The 17,384-nt window shown below is 48.2% G+C and overlaps 1 protein-coding gene across 4 annotated transcripts in view; it reads right to left on the reverse strand.

Moving 5' to 3' along the window:
* Nucleotides 1-17,384, reverse strand: part of PACS2 (phosphofurin acidic cluster sorting protein 2) — a 75,516-nt gene that overhangs the window by 34,410 nt on the left and 23,722 nt on the right. For all 4 annotated transcript variants that reach the window (XM_056497635.1, XM_056497634.1, XM_056497631.1 and 1 more), the window contains exons 2-9: nt 15,431-15,518; nt 11,903-11,992; nt 7,548-7,673; nt 5,383-5,545; nt 4,391-4,464; nt 3,548-3,628; nt 1,614-1,673; nt 204-361 (exon numbers count right to left, since the gene is read on the reverse strand). In XM_056497635.1, the coding sequence (XP_056353610.1) occupies nt 204-361; nt 1,614-1,673; nt 3,548-3,628; nt 4,391-4,464; nt 5,383-5,545; nt 7,548-7,673; nt 11,903-11,992; nt 15,431-15,518 (840 nt within the window). The remainder of the gene's footprint in view (nt 1-203; nt 362-1,613; nt 1,674-3,547; nt 3,629-4,390; nt 4,465-5,382; nt 5,546-7,547; nt 7,674-11,902; nt 11,993-15,430; nt 15,519-17,384) is intronic.

Below are 17,384 nucleotides of genomic sequence, written 5' to 3' on the forward strand. Positions count from 1 at the left end.
TCAGGTGGCAGGGCAGCAGAACATCTGCAAAGGGAGCAAGGAGGAACTGAGAAATCAGAAGGGGAGTCAGACCCCACACACACTGCCATTCCAACACCACCATGCCAAGAGGGGAAAAATGAGCATGGAAGGGTGGAATAAAACCAACACCTGACACTGTGCATGGTGTCTCTCTAGCCCAGCATGAGCTGCCTCACACTTACTTTAGCTTTGGCTTTGGAGTGCTCAAGACACTGTCATCATCCTCCATCTCTGGCCCGCTGTCACTGGGATTCTCAATATCCAGCGTGTCATACAGAAGGTCCAAATCCTCCTCCACCTCTGGAACGTGCTCTGCTGGGTCCTGCTCTGAATCCAGAACCTGCACAGGACCAAAACAGCTATCACCAGCTCTGCTGGGAGCCAGACTGATCCCACATCACCCACACTCCCCCCCAGACTGCAGTACACCAGTCCTGGCAGTAAGATTCTGTTCCTGGTGCTAGGATATGATAATGATCCAAGGAACACTCAGTATATGAGAAATGCTTGTCTTGGATCCAGCCTGCCAATGCCTGGTTAAGCAGCAGTTACACATTGGACTAGGCATCCACAGGTGTGCCATTTACTGGTTATGATTATGATATGGACTGGTTATGTCCATTATTTAACCCTATTCTGTAAATAAAGAACTTTTAAAGGGTTCCAAAGGAGTCTCGGTTTTCCTAGAACCAGTACAAAATTCCAGTATTCCCAGCAGCCTAGCCAGTCTTGGGTTTTACTGGAAAAGCTGCCCTGACACTCCTGATTTGATACCCAAAAATGTCCACAGGAGGCGCCTGGAACCTGGAGGAGGCGAGGAGAACAAACAGCTCCCACTGAACTTTATTTTACATCCACCCTGGAGCAAGCAGGGGCTGTGCCCAGCCCAGAGCTGGGCTGTGGAGCTGCAGAGAAGCAGCAGCTCAGCTGAGCTCCCAGCTGTGGGTGCTGGCTCTGCCCAGCTACCTTGGGAAGAGCAGCAGAGCCAGCAGGACTGCTTGGAAGAGTAAGGAAGCACCAGGAGTTACTCACTCCTTCCCACAAGGCACAGAATCAGCACACAGCCACAGATGTGAGCTGCTTTTGTGTCAGACACTTCGTGTCACACAGGTTTCTTGGGGTTTGGATCTGTTTCACCCTCTTCAGCCCTGACCAAGCAGCTGACTCTGGTGGACTGAGCTCCCTATCCAAGTTTGTTCATGGCTGTTGTAGCAAGATGATCAAACAGGCTGGGCTTTAATTTGACAAGCAATATCCAGCATTTGGACTGTTTGCCTTTGAACGGGTCAAAGATAATTTCAAAGTGATCTGCAAAACTAATGGGGACGCAGGCGGCTGCCAAAATCTGCTTTTGATAAAACTTCATCTAGAAAATGTTTGCTGACATTTAGAAGTTGGCCCTCAAGCCTCCCTGCAAGGCCAGGGTGTAAGGAAAGGTCACATCCACTGTGGACTTGAAAACAAAATGAAGGGAGGGGGAGTGTCTTGGTTTAGTTTGAATTTTCTGGCAGAGGAGTGCTCCTGAAGACTAAAGCAAAAAGCACCAAGCAGAGGGCAGCACACAAGGCAGCTTTACAGAAGGAATTACTCACCTCATCAGACACTTTAAACCTCTTCAGCAATGCCACAACCTTCTGTTTGAAGTTTTGTTGCTGCAAGTTAAAGACACTTTTATGTAAGTAAAGCATTAAGTGAGCTGTATTCTCCCAGCCTGCCAGAAGCCAGACACATCTGACATTGGTGCCACACTGCTGTTTAAAATCAAACAACACCTGGCACCACAGAGCACCTCTCTGCTGTTATTACACTGAAATCAGCTCTTCCTGATTAATAATCCTGTGATAATTTAATTACCACCAACTGGTACATCCCACTCCAATGAGCTTTACAAATCTGAAAGATGGCACTCTATTTTGGGTTGCACACAACAGATAACAACTTTTATCTGCCAGATCAGCTCTCTGTGCCTTTTTGATATATTCCTGGAAAACACCTGGCAGTCAACTTTTGATTCTTACCAAGGGTGAGCCAACACAGACAACTACCCACTGACCCCAAGAATAAATATGATTTTTACCACCAAAGCACTGGGGGGTTTGCAGGACCTTGCATGGCAGGTTCATTTCTTTCACTACAAAGAAACTTATGGCACTTATCCTCAGCACTTGCCCCATCACACAAATGTTTCTCCAGTCATGCTCCCAGATCCTGGACCCAGCAGGAATCAAGGCCAGAACAACAGAAGATAAACTGCTGCACTTCCTTGGTGCTTGCCCACCCCCAGGTGCTCCCCCTTTGGCAGGATCAAACAGCTGAGGTTTGCCAGGAGCTGCCCAGCCCTCCTCTGCCTGTCACTGACAAACCTGATGTGCACATTCTCAAGAGGGCAAGAAGGGCCCAGGTCTAAGGGCTGCTACAGAGCATCTGAGGTGGCATCCTTGTGTCAGGAGGAAAGGGAAAAGGAAATCCCTGGCACCAGGCCACTCTGAGGTGAAGACAGCTGCTCATTTGCTGACTTTTCTGAGCTCTTCCAAGTCCAAGTGCCTACTCCCAACTCGGGCCTCAGACCCTTCACACAGTACTGCACCCTGTTTCTCTGAGCTCCTATCCTGCAGCTGCAGCCACCCTCAAGACAGCCAAAGCTTAGGTGAAATAAATGCACCCCATGCTCCCAAGACAGCCCTATTTCTGTCCCCAAGGCATCTCTGAGGCTGAGATGCTCTCACAAGAGTCAAAGTTCTCCTCTGGCTCAGGGTCTCGAGCCAAATCATCCATGACAACACCTAGGACCAGCTCAGCAGCCCATGGAGGGGTGACACAGCATGCAGCAGCTAAGGTGACACAAACAGAGCTGTTTGCTGGCTTGAATGGCTTCACAGACAGGGACCAGCACACTCCTGGTCTCACATAAGGATCTTTACAGTGAAAGATTCAGGGTTTATTTCAGATCTCATCTAAACATGGATTTCAGGAACAGCTTAGACCACGCTGTGGTGAAGCACAAGTCCCTGCTGCACACAAGTGCTGCTTTGCAGGCACACTCATGCTTGTGTGGGAGGGTGGACAGCCACATGCATATCTTTTTAAACCTATATATGTAATATCCAGCTACTTCTTTTGCCTCAGCAGCACATGCACTACCTGAAGTTTACCCATCAAGCTCCAACCCCTAACTAAGCCATTTCATTTTGAGAACCTCCCTGGCCTCTCCCATGCAGAGAACAAATAGAAGAGCTTTCCTGCACTTGGAGCTGCTTTCAGGACTTACATGAGCCTGGATCCTACACTGGCTTCTTCATGGGGGTGGAATTTCACACACTTGCATGATTTCTGGAGCTCCTCAACCTTGCAGACAAGACATGCACACACTTTGGAGAGTCCCACTGCCTGAACTGGCTTGCTTTTCCTAGCTCTTCACATGCCCCCAAGCTCCATGCTGGGCCAGTTGTCCTGCCTCCCACAAGCCACATGCACTGCACATCCTGGCCAAAGCCCATCAGTGTTAGTAAAACTAATTTCCACCGACCCTGGTTATGGATGTCGTCCTTACTATCGATCTCCGCTGCTTCTTGGGCTTCCCCATCTCGTACTCATCATCATCCAAATCCTGAACAGAAAGAGGAGTCTTGTGTTACCTTTGTGATCCAGTGACACACCAGCATTTAAGTGCTAAAAATGTTCCTCCTATGGAGATGAACCTGCTGCTCTGTCTTCCAGGCATCCAGCACTTGCCTGAATTGCAGTTGTGATGGTAGAGGGAAAAGGAAGTGAGACAGGTCTGCAGGGACAGGAGTAGCAGCTTAGAGAAGCAAACAGCACTAGCTCTACATTCAAGGAATGAGGACAGTCACAGCCCCACATTTGGGTGGGTCCCTCTCTCAGTGCCACCCTCTGACAGGTGAAAGGCAGGTGATGCCAAAGTGTGAAGGCAAGTAAGACCCAAACTCAAAAGCATCTCAGATCTGATCAGGGGATCCTCCATAAGGACCTCCTGTGCAAAACAAAAGGTATTAAAGACTAAAGGCTGCCTGGGACCCCACTGGCCCTTTAATTACAGCTGGGGATCCAGTTGGGCTCTTTGAATCCAATGAGCTCTGCAGAAGCAATGAAATGACACCCTGACCACTAAGCAGAGAAGCACAAGGATGCCAATGTTTTTTCAGGGAGCTCGAGTCCAAGCACGTGAACAGATCAATCACAGCATGGCAGAAGAAATGGGTTACTGTGCAGGCCTCCTCCACTGCAGCTGGACACTTGGTAACAGCCTCACACTGGTGTGGTTTAGACACAGAAATAGGCTTTTAGTTTCAAGCAGGAGCTGGGAGTGCACATGCTCCCTCTCAGGGAGAAGCCATGCCCTGAACAGTACCTGGCCCTGTACGGCATCATCACTGGCCTCCTGCTCAGAAGAGAAGCTCTCGTACTCCTCCTCGGAATAGTTGTCTGAAAGGGAAGGAAAGAGGGGAGAGATCCTGTGAAACTCCTTCAAGGTCTCATCTCAGGAGCAGAAAAGGCCAGCTAAGTCATAAATCAAGAAAAGAGGAGATAAACTGGCAGGCATCTATCTGTGCTAGAACCAGTGAGATGGGAAATGTCTGGAGGAAAGGAATAGAGGAGAAACACACCCAGTAGGAAGGAAGGACCAGGACACAGATAAGGCTGCTCCTCCTCTTACCCTGGAAACCACCTGGTAGACAGCAGCAAGGGAAATTACTTTTCCCCCTACCTGTGAGCATAACTGACTTAAAGAGGCAAGTAAAACATGACAGAGTCTAAAACCTTTATGGAAATGACCCTCCAGGTCACTCGTGCAGCAGAGAGCAGAGGGCTGCTACCACACTAAAACATCATCACAAGTCTTTCCAGTGACTTCTCCACCCAGTGCACAACATCATGGGTTTACACTCATTAAGCCAGATCATCATACCCAGAAAACATGCTGCAGGTTTGCAGGTCTCATCTAAAGCCAATGAAATCTACTGTAGAACACTCAAAGCAAAAAGAAGACGGAAGAGTAGCTTAAATGTGAATCTCCTGAATACAGCACTGATAGCCAGGTGAGAAGCTCTCACAACATCCACCAGAAATGCTGGGACACAGCATTGTGAGGACACAGCCAGCCCTTGCTGGATGGCTCAGGTGTGATGTGGCATGCAGGAGGAGCTCTGACAATTCAAAGCCCCACTCCTGTCATACAGCAACACTTTTGCAAAGTGGGTTTTCTTTGCACTGATCACTCATGGACATAGCAACTTGTGCAAACCAGTGCTCATTGGTCCCAGGAAGCATCCAAGCCCAGGTGGGGGTTAACTCCTGGTCCAGGAAGACACTGCTCCTCAGAGAATGTGGTTGGACTCTTACCTGTAGACTTGATTTTCTGGCTGGCCTGCATTGTGCTGTCTTCATGGTCGATTGGCTGACTCGACAAGGAGAAGATCCAGATTTCTGCCACCTTCACTGGAGCCTCTTTGATGTTGCTGAAAAGGCTCAGAACCTGGCCACCTTCTGTAGGGTGCTGCATGACCTGGGACAGAAATTCAGCAGTACAAATCTGCATTTAGATGTACTATGCATTTAAACTGGCATCATTTGCATACTACAAGAGTTATTTATGTTAATGGAGTTACTCTACATTTCCAGGACCTTGTAACCACAGGAGCCACTTGCAGGCAATACACAAGGCTAGCTGAGATTTTAAGTGACTACCAATCAAAGTGATGGAAGGGAACAAAAAACATTCTGAGCTTAACAGCTGATTAGATCATCCTTGAAGCAGAGTACTTGACTACCTCATTACTATGTATTTGCTTCCCCAGCACAGATTTGAATTATCAAGTTACCCACCTTCTGAACACCTAATTGAGGACCTTCATTTTGTCTTAAAACCCAGCAAAAGAGCCATTAAAAGCAAAAATTCTTTGTGAGATACAGATGTAAAGTGCTTCCTAAAGCAAAACATCCTTGCTCTAGTGAGCTGGCACATGAATCTCAGAGGAACTGCCACCACCCTGGGACAATGAAGCAGCAGGTCATGAAAAACAAGTCAGTGGTGGAGCCAGAGGGACATCTTGGTGCAGGTTTCTCCTTCCTTTGCCACTCACAGCTCAGAGGTTTCTCCCCAGAACCTTGTGCTCTCCTCTTGCTGACCAGAGTGAGCACATCACCTGCACATCAGCCTTCCAGCACAGCAGGCTGCTCTGCCAGCTCCTCACAGGGACCCAAACAGACCTGAGCTGATGAGGAACATCTGTCCCCCTGCTCTGAAACTGCTCACTCTCAACTCCAATTCACTGCTTTGTTTCAACAGCTAAGAGAACTTCTGGTTTTTTGTGTTTTTTTTTAAATAACTGAGTCAGTGGAGTTTAGGGGTCATCATCCTATAAACTCCAAAGGGGAGGGAGGGCTTATAAAATCTGTTTTCCTGAAGACTTCAATTTCATAGATATTCCAGATGAGCTGGAGAGCAACTATTTCCTAACATGGTGAACCTTTGAACATTTTTGACCTTGCAACTCCAGTCAGCTGACATACAAACAGACATAAGAAAAACCACATGCAGCAGCAGCAAATGCCCAACACTTAGATGACTCTAATTAATGGGCCCACATGTTTTCTGCCTTACAGCAGTATTTACTTTCCAGTTGTCCAACAAATCAAACAGTACAGGAAAAATGTTAGCTGCAACACCAAGCATTTGGCCAATTCAAATAAGGAGCTCACCATTCACTGCAAGGCTCAGGGAGGCTGCACTCACACAAGAGAAGTAGTCTTTAGAGTGAATTACTTGATATATTAATAACTCACCACAGCATAACACTAGCTTGTTTTGGATAAAAGTCATTTGTTGACAGAATGCAGTCTGATGAAAAATATTGGTGTTAAACTGCTCTTGCTACTGCTAAGCCCATTTCTAAACACTCAGACACTGAAACAGCAGAGATTAAACAGGCCATGAAATAACAAAGCATGGAGCTATGCCATTCAGAAAGCCTTTGTGAATAATTTATCCATACTTGACTCCAGCATTAATTTCATCATTTACTTCTCATGAACAGAGCTCCACCTAAATTACCAACAGCCACAAAATAACAATGGCCAAGGGTTTTTCAAGCAAAATGAGAGAAATTGCTTAATCCTGAACTCCCATTCTGTGGCACTGAGAAGCACAGCAAGTCTTGCTTTAACTTTACCACTTCTCAGGGCTGGAAGGGTTGCCCAAGTGACTCTATCTCATTCTGCATTTTGATCTGGACCCCCCAGCTCCAACAAAGCCACAAAACAATAACAAAACCCTCAAAAAGTCACGAGCTATCCTCATGAAACTTAAAACTATTAAGACATGAGGCAAAAAACACTCAATATTATTGTTCACTAATAAAATCTGGTTAAAATACTGCCCTGTGAATATTGATCACGGCTATTTGCAATCCAGCCAGGTACTTCTCAATGAGCAGAGTGACAACAGTGGGTTTGGAGAGAAGGGCCAATGTCCCCATGGGTGAAGAGACCACTGAAGAGCAGCTCACCTCAGCCATGTTGATGCAGCCCACAGCCAGGGTCTTGTAGCCCAAAATGGTTCGGTTCTTGTACCGCTTGCGCCGCTGCAGCATGATCTGAAGCTTGTTGCCTTCTCTCTTCAAGAAGTGAGGGTACTGAGGTGGGAAACAGTGCAAGAGTTCATTTTGTGTCTTGGCAACACCTCCCAAGCTTCATGGACAAGCTCCATCCCAAAGGAAGAACCCCAGGGCTTTCCTGAGTGCCTAGAGCTCGCTCACACGCAGTGAGCAACTTTCAGCTCTGCCCAAACAGCTCAGACACAGCCCAGCCCCAAAAACACAACCCAGGCACACAGAGCAGCTGCTCCATGTGGGAAGGGCTGACCCAGGGGGATGAGGAGCCCCCAGGAGACATTTTCCCCAACAGCTGAACAGAGGATGCCCAAACTGGAGCCCATGGGCTGCACAAACAGCTGGCAGTGGCAGGGACAGCCACAGACCCCCACACTCTTGGCAGGAGTTTTCTCCTTCCCTCCAGCACAAGGACACTTCTCAATTGGTTGTATTTTAAGTAATTAAGTCAAGAAAAAAAAAACAACAACCCTATCCTACTGCCAAGTTATGTTGCAAAGACATAAATCCTCCCAATACATGTTCCATACAAGGAAATAGATTTGTTTATACACCTCCTCCAGGAGCCCCCCAGGAAGAGAAAGCTGTGAAATCAAGCAGAGACTAATAGGGAATAAATAGGGCTAACCATAACCATGAGGGAGAAGCTGTGCAAAGGAAGAAAAGACAAAGCAGCAATCTGACCAGTTTTCATCCCAAGAAGAGAAGAGACTGGGATATCTGCTCCAAATATGCAACATAAATAGTGCTAAATAACCAGCAGACAGAAGAACCTAATTGCTGGGATCTCAAAGAGGGCATTCCCAAGTGAAGGATGCTTCTCTTGCAGGGAAGAACTAATTCCTCTTTTTTTTCCTTGGGACATTATGAAAATTAATTCCCTGCCCATCAAAACACTTGATAAAATCAAATAGCAAACAACACCAGAAACCCCTGAGATATTAATTTGCAGTCCAGAGCAACCCTGACTACTCTGCAGGGAGCTGGGAGCAGTGGCCACCCAAACTAGAAGAATACTAATTAGCTGATTACCCTGCAAGGGCAAGATCTACTGCTCATGGCCTGAGGCAGTGGCATTGCACAAGAGAGGAACAACAGTCCTAAAAAAGTCCTTTTAGTCCTAAGTAACAGACAGCCTCAAAGCACACAGAGCCTGTGACTCTACAGATGTGCAACATCCCTGAAGAAGGATGGAAGAAAGTTACTGGAGAGAAGGGGCAGGAGGGGCTCAAAAAGCCAGAGGCACCTTTCACATCCAAATTTACCATTTCCTTGCTTCTGGGCCCTTCTACATGCTGGAAGGGCAGCAGGGAAAGGGACTCCTTGCTCTCAGTTCAAAGCATTTGAGCCACACCAAGGCTGCTTAAGTAGAAACCTAGAACTGAAGTCCCAAGTCACCCTTGGTCCCAGGCCAGCTCAATTTGAATGTGTCCAGTTTTCTGGGATTAAACTGAACAGCTCAAGTGCATACATGTACAAGTTTCTGCTTTTCTCAAGTATACTGCCTGGCCACTTCTGATGAGCATTCAGAGATGAGGTAAAAGAAAAGAACAGAGACACTCAGCTCCTCCATTAAAGCAAGGCCCTCCAGAAGAAAAGATAAGCTATTTGTGTAGTACAGTCCAGCTTTTTTAATACCAGCCATTACTTACCAACTCTATCAACACAAACTTTTCAGAGATTGTCAGTCCATGACAGAGATTGGAGAGGAAAACAGTTTGGATCAAAATAGTTTTTGAAAGCTTTTAGAGGGAGCACCAAACACCTCAAGGCACCTCTGAGGGGTGAGAAAACACCCACACCAGAACAGTGAGAGTCAGGGCAAGACCTTTTCTGAAGCCCCAGTGATGTAATCTCTCCCATCTGGAATGGCTTATTAGATTAAAGACAGGAATTAAGTGCAGAGCTCTTAATTAATGCCAGAGAGCTGTGATGTTGTGCTTGGAATAGCTGGGGAATTTCCCTGGGCTCTGTGAACCCCACACAAGCGTGGGTCAGGAGAAGCAGACATTCCAGCAGGAAGGGTCATGGCAGCCCACCTGCCACAAGGGCTGCTGCTGCTCCAGCTCCAGCCCTAGCTAGGAGGGGAAGAGGACTGGGGAAACTCCAGGCTCACTCAGCTGTGTCACACAGCAGGAAAGACAAGAATGTCCCCAGGAGGAGGAACTGAGCAGGCAGTGACTGAAGGGACAAGGGGCTGCAATTCCAGGCAGGTAGCATGGTGCTGAGAGCTGACAGTGAAACATGGAGATTGACTGCTGCAAGACAACAAAACCTTGCTCAGGGACACCCACATGCTTCTACTTTGTGGCCCATCACCACCCTCAAATATATCCCAGGCACTAAATTCAGACTGTGGCTGAATTAAGCTGCAGTTGTTAGCTAGAAGTAGCTTTCAGCCATTGTCCAATTAAGCAGTAGTAAAAGTTGCCATAAAAACCCAACTGTGCTGTTTCCCAGGCCTTACTGCATCCAAGACCACCAACCCTTCCTGCAGTCAGAGACCAGCAGCACATCTCTGCTTTCAGCCCTGCTGCAGGCTCAGTGTCACAGCCATTCCTCTCCCCTGTTCTGGCTCAACTCCCAGCCCCTGAGTTAAACTGAGTTAAAGGCAGTGCTCTGCATCCTGCTGCAGCATTGCTCTGAGCCCCAGAGAAAAACCCAAAACACCACAGTCCAAATTAATTCCAAAAACATCTGCAGACTTGCTCCTTGCTGACACAGGACTGGCAGAGGGAGACCTGGCTTGTCTTACAGCTTTGTTCCCAACCATGGGAAAGCTGCAGCCACAGGATCCAGGTGCAGATATTCCTGGCATGCAGCTTGGTTACTCCTGCTCACAAAAGAGTGAATGCAATGCTGCAGTGAACCCAGCCATCTGCCTGGGCAGCTGCAGGGTTATCACCTGTCTGCAATGAAACCTCACCTGCTTCAGCTCTGCACAGCTCTGAGTAACAACCAGCCTCACATCATCATCATCACCTGAGCCCTTCTCCTCACCAGCTCCAAGGCCTGAAGTCAAGATCTAACCAACAGTCACAAAACACAGATAATCCAGGTATGAATGCTCCTGTCTGGCCCTGCTCTGTGTGTGCAGCATCCTCTCTCTCACTTTCAGCAAGCCAGCCCTTAATTTACCTCATTCCCCGCTCAGGAGGTAGCACCAGGGCAGCTCCTCTTTTTTGAGGAAAAGAGCAACCAAACAATGCAGTTGCTCCAATTCCCAGCTATTCCTGTGACTCCAGAGCCTAGAGTAACTATAAGCACACTGCTCCTGCCTCCCCAAAAGGTGCCTCCCTCAGCAACTCCAAATCAGAGGCTCACCTGACTCCTTCCTGCTACTGCCTTCTGTCAGCCTGACACTCCACACCACCCCCACGACTGCCATCCTCCACTGCCTGCTCATAAAAAGAAGGCAACAAAAGGAAAAAAACAGCCAAGCTTGCTCTGCTCCAGCTCTTGCCACAGCTAGGACCTGAAGAGGACAGACTGCAAAGGAAGGAACACTGTGAACCAGCACCCTGCCCCAGACCCTGAGTGCTGAGAGGCAGCTCAAGCTGTGCTGCTGCTCACCAGGATCTTTGGGTTAGCTGCACAACCTAATTAGTGGCTTATCTTCATTTTCTTCTGCCTTCACTCAGAGTCAGGATTAAAAACACAAAGGAGGTGAATTTTCTCCTTGGGGCTTGGTGGTTTATTAAATCTTATCTAAGGTACAGAGAGTTCTGCAACACTTCTGGCTAAAAGTGAGCAAAATGGAGGTGAATTTAGCTAGTTTTAAGTTCTTTTAAAGCTGAACAGTCCAATAGAGAATTACCACCTATATTATTTATACTTTTGACCCAATAACCAAACCCCTGTGACCCACAGTGCAGCACTAACTATCCAACCAAAAATTACTACCTAAAACTAAGAAGAAAGAAGACAGAAAGAGACAACACCCAAGAACGTCCATCTTGTCCCATACCTATTCTTATACTCTAAAACCCCAAATTCCAAACCATGTGAAATCACACACTTCTATTCTAACTACACACCAGTAGTTAATCACCAGTGAGTGATTTTAACTCCATCACAAGAAATTTGGAAGCCTTCTCCTGGGAGTCTCAAGTCAAAAGCAGTGTTCTCCTGGGGGTCAGAAAGTTCACAACTCCCAGGCTTTTGGGTTCCAACAGATCCTCACCCAGAGCCACCAGGCAAAGACCCAGGAGGGAGCTGTGCATCCCTCTGTCTGTCTGTCCCTCCATCCCTACCTGCAGTGAGAAGGTCAGTGCCAGCTCTGTCTCCACGTGTCCACTCGGGGGCAACACGATCTCGTGGGAGCGCAGGATGCGCTTGGAGCCCTGCAGGAAACAAAGTCCAGCAGCAGGTGAATTCCCCACCTCTCACATCCCATCCCAGCCAGGAAACGTTGTCAGGGACTACCAGGGAGAAGTGAACGGATGGCTCTGACCTTGTACTTCTGTGAAATATTAATGAGATGAAAGGGAGATATTTGACTAATAAAGATTTGGGCATATTTACCGTCCCTAACGGCAACAATGCAGCTTTTGTTCTGCCAAACCCCAGCCTTGAAAGGCTGAGTCAACCCCCAAGCCCTGGAGTTGAAGTCTCCCATTTTCACTTCAGCCAATAGGTACAAGGCTCTTCCTCTCCAGGGTCTGGAAGCTGCAGCATCATGCTTAAATCTCCACGACAGACTGGGCTTTTCTTTTTATGCACACACCCCTCCCTGGGGAAAATGAGGACTTTAACCTGTCTAAACAATTGCCAATAGCTGGAGATATTCAAGAAAAAAAAATCACTAAGCATCTCAGTGGAGTCTGGAGATTTAATGTATCTCAGGGCAACTCCAAATCAACCCTGTGTGTGGGCTGCCTTATGCTAACAGAGTTACCAGGCTATTTACTGTGTGAGCATTTCATTCCAGGGAATGTTTGAGAGAAAACTAGCAGGGAAACATGACAGACTGCTGCCTAGCAAACCCTTCTGCGTTGTTCAAACACAGAGGCAAGTTTCAGAGGGCTCCGGCTCCATGTTCTGCTGAGGCTGCAGATCTGGCTTTGTCCAGACAGGCTGATCTCCCAGAAGCACAGAACTGGAGCTCTCAAAAAAGCAGCATCTGGGAAATCAGAGATAGACTGGGAAGGGGTGAACACCTCCAAGGGGAAATGCAGTCTGCCCCTATCAGCCTCGAAGAGCATCACGAGATGAGAGGCAGCAGAGCCTGGTTTACATCCCCTCCTCCCCAAAGACAGCCTGAGCTCCAGCAGATCTGACACCAGACAACAGAGCAGAGCCAGGCACCCAAGGGCTGCCCCCAGGACAAGCAGCACACGTGCAAGTGAAGCACAGCCAGCCTGGCCCCTGGCAGCAGCAGCAGCAGCTGCTCCATTTGTGCAAAGCTCCTAATAGCAGCAATCTTGCTTTTCTGGTTACGCAACCAAAACCTAATGAAAGACCAAATATAGTTGCTTTTAAAAGGCAACAGAAGATAAACAGAGCAGTGGCTGGGGAAAATGCATCTGACAGCTCTTTGAACATCTCTGCTCTGCAGGCTGCAAGGAGAGGTGGGAAATGCAGGTGAGATGCTCTCATTAGGTCTGAATGCAGTCATTCCCTCTGGAAGGGCTCTGATGTCTGACAACTCGTGTGCAATTCCCCACACAAAGCAGTCATTTGACAGAGATCATGGATTTGATGATCCAGTACCACCAGCCTCCAACAATAGGCACGTCAGAAACCTGAGTGCTGGCCAATAAAGCATCCCTAAAAAGCCTGTCAGCATCAGCATCATAACCTGCAAGCTCTAAAGGGATTTTTAATAGTGTGGAGAGGACTGCTCAGGTTCCAGTGTCTGAACACTGCAGCAACACACATACACAAAATGGGATGTGAAACCCTCAAGTGTTAAAATTCCCTATGGATTTGTGGGCCTGGGGCAAGCTTTCACCTATAAAAAGTGTCAGCAGCAGGAATCTGGACAGGAAAAGAAGGTTTTGCCCTAATAAAAGCTGCTGAATTAGTCAACCCAAGTCTGGCACTCTCTGGGCACAGATCATTTGCTGACAAGCCTCAGGTGCTTATAGTGATGCATTCATCATCCAGGAGGGCGAACATATGGAAAGCTTTCAGCCTTGATAAGCAGTATCTGACAGCCTGGAAACCCACAGCAGTGCTTCTTCTGAGATTCCCACAAATCCAGGTGTGTGAAGCAGTTTCTTGCCTTTCTGCTCTCTGCTGTGGGTGCACAAACCCCCTCCAACTTAGAGGGACACATTTTTACCCCAGCTGGACGACTCAGATGTGAGAGACACCAATTAAATTCTCAGCTACGTGTTCTTCCTTCCTGATTTCACCTTCCAAACTAGACTTGATGTGCTTTGACACAACCAGCTCTCTGCAGGGGTTTTCCTGGCTCTTCATTGGAAAAACAGAAGCTTTTCAGAATAGTGTCTTAGGTTGCAGTAAGGATGTAACCAGCATGTGTATTCTACCACCATCTGTTAAAACCAGCTGGGGCAATCATCTTTATCTTTCCCACAGCCCATCCTCCCTCCAGGAAGATATCATCTGCTGCTGGCCCATTCAGTCCCACTGCATGACTGATAAAATTCCATCATCCCACTGGGAGATGCTCCAGCCAGGGGAGCAGCCAAGCCTTTCCTACCCAGATAAAAACTGACATTTTGGACACCAAGGGACCTTCTTTCCACTGCATTCCAGAGGAAAGCCAGACCTTTCCACATCATCCCTTCACCTTCAGAGGAAACTGCACCTTCTCCAGGAGCACTGCTCCAGCTGAACCACATCTGCCCCTGCAGGAGGATGCAGCCACCATTGAATGGGACTGTGCCAACACCCTGACTGACTGACGGGTGTCAGCTTGGATTCTGACTCTGGCAGGGTTTGGGATTGTTCTTTGTAATACTGTATTTCTATTTTAATTTTTCCTAGTAAAGAACTGTTATTCCTAATTCCCATATCTTTGCCTGAGAGCCCCTTAATTTCAAAATTATAATAATAATTTGGAGGGAGGGGGTTTACATTCTCCATTTCAAAGAGAAGCTGCTGCCTTTATTGGCAGATACCTGTCCTTCAAACCAGGACACACAGTTAATGTTCTGCTCATAGGTCTGCTAGGCTTTTCCTAGTTAAACACTTCAGTGTTTGCAGTGATGGCAGCACGTGAGCAAGCACAGAGGAGCTGAGCCCCTTCCCTTCCCAGCCCTCCTCCAGGCAGAGTGACCTACATGGAGGCACCTAATTAAATGGCACAAACATCTGCTGTGAAGTGGGTTATTTACCTAGGATGACAACTGTATTTTAGGAAAAGCAATTAGTCTGTACAGGCACCCTACAAATCTTGGCCACAGACTCGGCAGCAGAGCTGCCCACCAGCAGAGGAAGGCCCAGATTCCCCAAACCAAGACCCAGTTACCAAGAGATTCAGTCCCAGACTGTTTAACAGAGAGCCAGGCTTGGATTTTGTGCTAGCTCAGGAGAAAAGGTGGCATGTGATCAGTGAAGAGCATTTTTACATGCAGAGAAGCTCATGCTGAGCCATCAGAGAACAATATTCTTCATTTACAACAGTGAAATGAGGTAGGAACATGGAAGAAGGGTCAGAAAAGAGTCTACATAGATCCAGAACACCCTGATGGGCTTGGGAAGAGGTCTCTGGATGCAATGGACCCTCACATGGAGGTAAAGCTCAGTTTGGGCACCTGCCCAGTATTTTGAGACAAACAAAACAATTCTTAGAACTGAGCAGCAATTACCTGCATTTTGACAGCAATGACCCCAGAAATAAGCTCCTTATCCAACTCCTTTAAGACTACCAGTTTCTTTAATGTCAAGCTGCACAACCTGCAAACAGGAACAGAAGAGAAAGAGTTACAATCACGCCTGGAAAAGGAAAAGCTCTGATCAGCTTCTATACACAGCAGTATCCCAGTTTGAGGGGGAACAGGCATCAGACACAAGCCACACGCTGACACAAAGAAAAGAGAAATACAGGAGGCTTCCCTGGCTTCTCAAGGCTGAATTTCTCCAACCTTTCAGAAACACAAGGAGGTGGACAGGAGGTACATCTGTCTCTGACACAGGCCACAGACAGCACTGGCCTCCACTGACCACATCCTGGGAACCCTTGCTTTGAGTCAGACCAGAAGCTGCAGGGTGAGAGGAATTAAATTCCAGCAATATGAAAGCACAGGGTCAATCTAATTTTAAACTTGTCAGCTTCCCTAGATTGTTGGCTTTTTCAGTTTCAGCCTCCTGGCTCCCAAAAGATCTGGCTCCCACCTCCTCTTGCCAACCCACACATTCTTCTCCTCACCCCCAAACAAAAGTGCTAGCAAGGCTCAGGCTCTCTGATGGAAAGGGCTGGAGGGGGGAACAAAGGGAAAGAGAAAGGAGAGGACTCAAGTGGTGCCCTCTGGCCCTGGTGTTCACATGCCACACATATGCAAGTAAATCACATTCTTCACCCAGGCAATGCTACACTGTTCTGGTTAAAGCTGTCAGGGAGATGAAATTCAGCCTCTGCAGCTGAGTTCAGGCTCTGGGTAAGGGGACCATGGCATTGGCACTGTCACAGTTTGACAGGTAACTGGGGGGATTCAGAAGGCACACCCATGAGCAAACTTCAGGCAAAGATAAACCTGAAGCCGAGACAGCTCAGTTTGAGGAGAGCAGAGGCCAGAGAAAGCTGCTGGGCAGGCTGTAGTGACTAGACATCATCTGTCACACTGGCCAGGAGCCAGCAGAGCCTTTGTGTCAGGTCCTTACTCCATGGCACGGGCATCTCTGGCCTCTGGCATGGAATACCAGCAGACAGCAGCACTGCTCTTCCCAAACCCACTGCTGAGCTCTTCCTCCCAGGTCAAGTGTAACACCAGGGCTGTCCATGGAGGGGTGAACTCCAGCAGTAGGTGGGGATGAAAGAGGAGCTGATGCTGGATTTTGGCACAAGTGCCACAGACTGAAGCACTTGCCATAGTGCCAGGTGCCTGACGATGCAGCACTGCAAGGGTGAATTGCAGCTCCACCACCTTCTCCACTGCTTTGCTGCAGTGCCTGAGGGCAGACAGCATCAGCCTGGGTGCAAAAGAGCAGGAGAGATGCAGCTGAAGGAGTGGGGGCAGGTGTTGAAGCAAGTACTGCTGGTATTCTGAAACTCCCATGGCTCTTCCTGAGCTCTGGTCAGCAACAGGGAAGAGCCAGTCCTATGCTCTGCACCCCAGCACCTCTCCAAACAGGTCCTTGCCAGCCTCTTCTCCACCCCAGCCCATGCCATGCTCTCCCTCCTCATTTGCAAGGCTCTTGTTCCTGCTAAAACCCCCAAAAACCAAGAGAAAGAGAGAACCACAAGTTCTCTCCTTTGCATTCTGAGACAGCACAAGCTGAGATGCTGCAGAAATCACAGAGAAGGTGGAAAAACCATGGCTGCCTGTGTTGTTCTGTCCCCTGCCAGCAGCTGTGTGGACACAGCACAAGCTGAGATGCTGCAGAAATTACAGAGGAGGTGGAACAACCATGGCTGCCTGGTGTCTGTCCCCTTCCAGCAGCTGTGTGCCCTGGCAGGCAGGAGAAGCTGCATCTCCCAGCCTGCAGCACAGGACAGGGTGCTGCTTGTGCTCTGCTCCCCAAATGAAACAGCAGGCACAGACAGACAGACATGGCTGGGGCTGTGAAGCAGCAGGGAGAGGGGCTGGAGGAAAGCTGTGAAGC

Source organism: Oenanthe melanoleuca, chromosome 8 (assembly GCF_029582105.1).
Source record: "Oenanthe melanoleuca isolate GR-GAL-2019-014 chromosome 8, OMel1.0, whole genome shotgun sequence".
NCBI lineage: Eukaryota > Metazoa > Chordata > Aves > Passeriformes > Muscicapidae > Oenanthe > Oenanthe melanoleuca.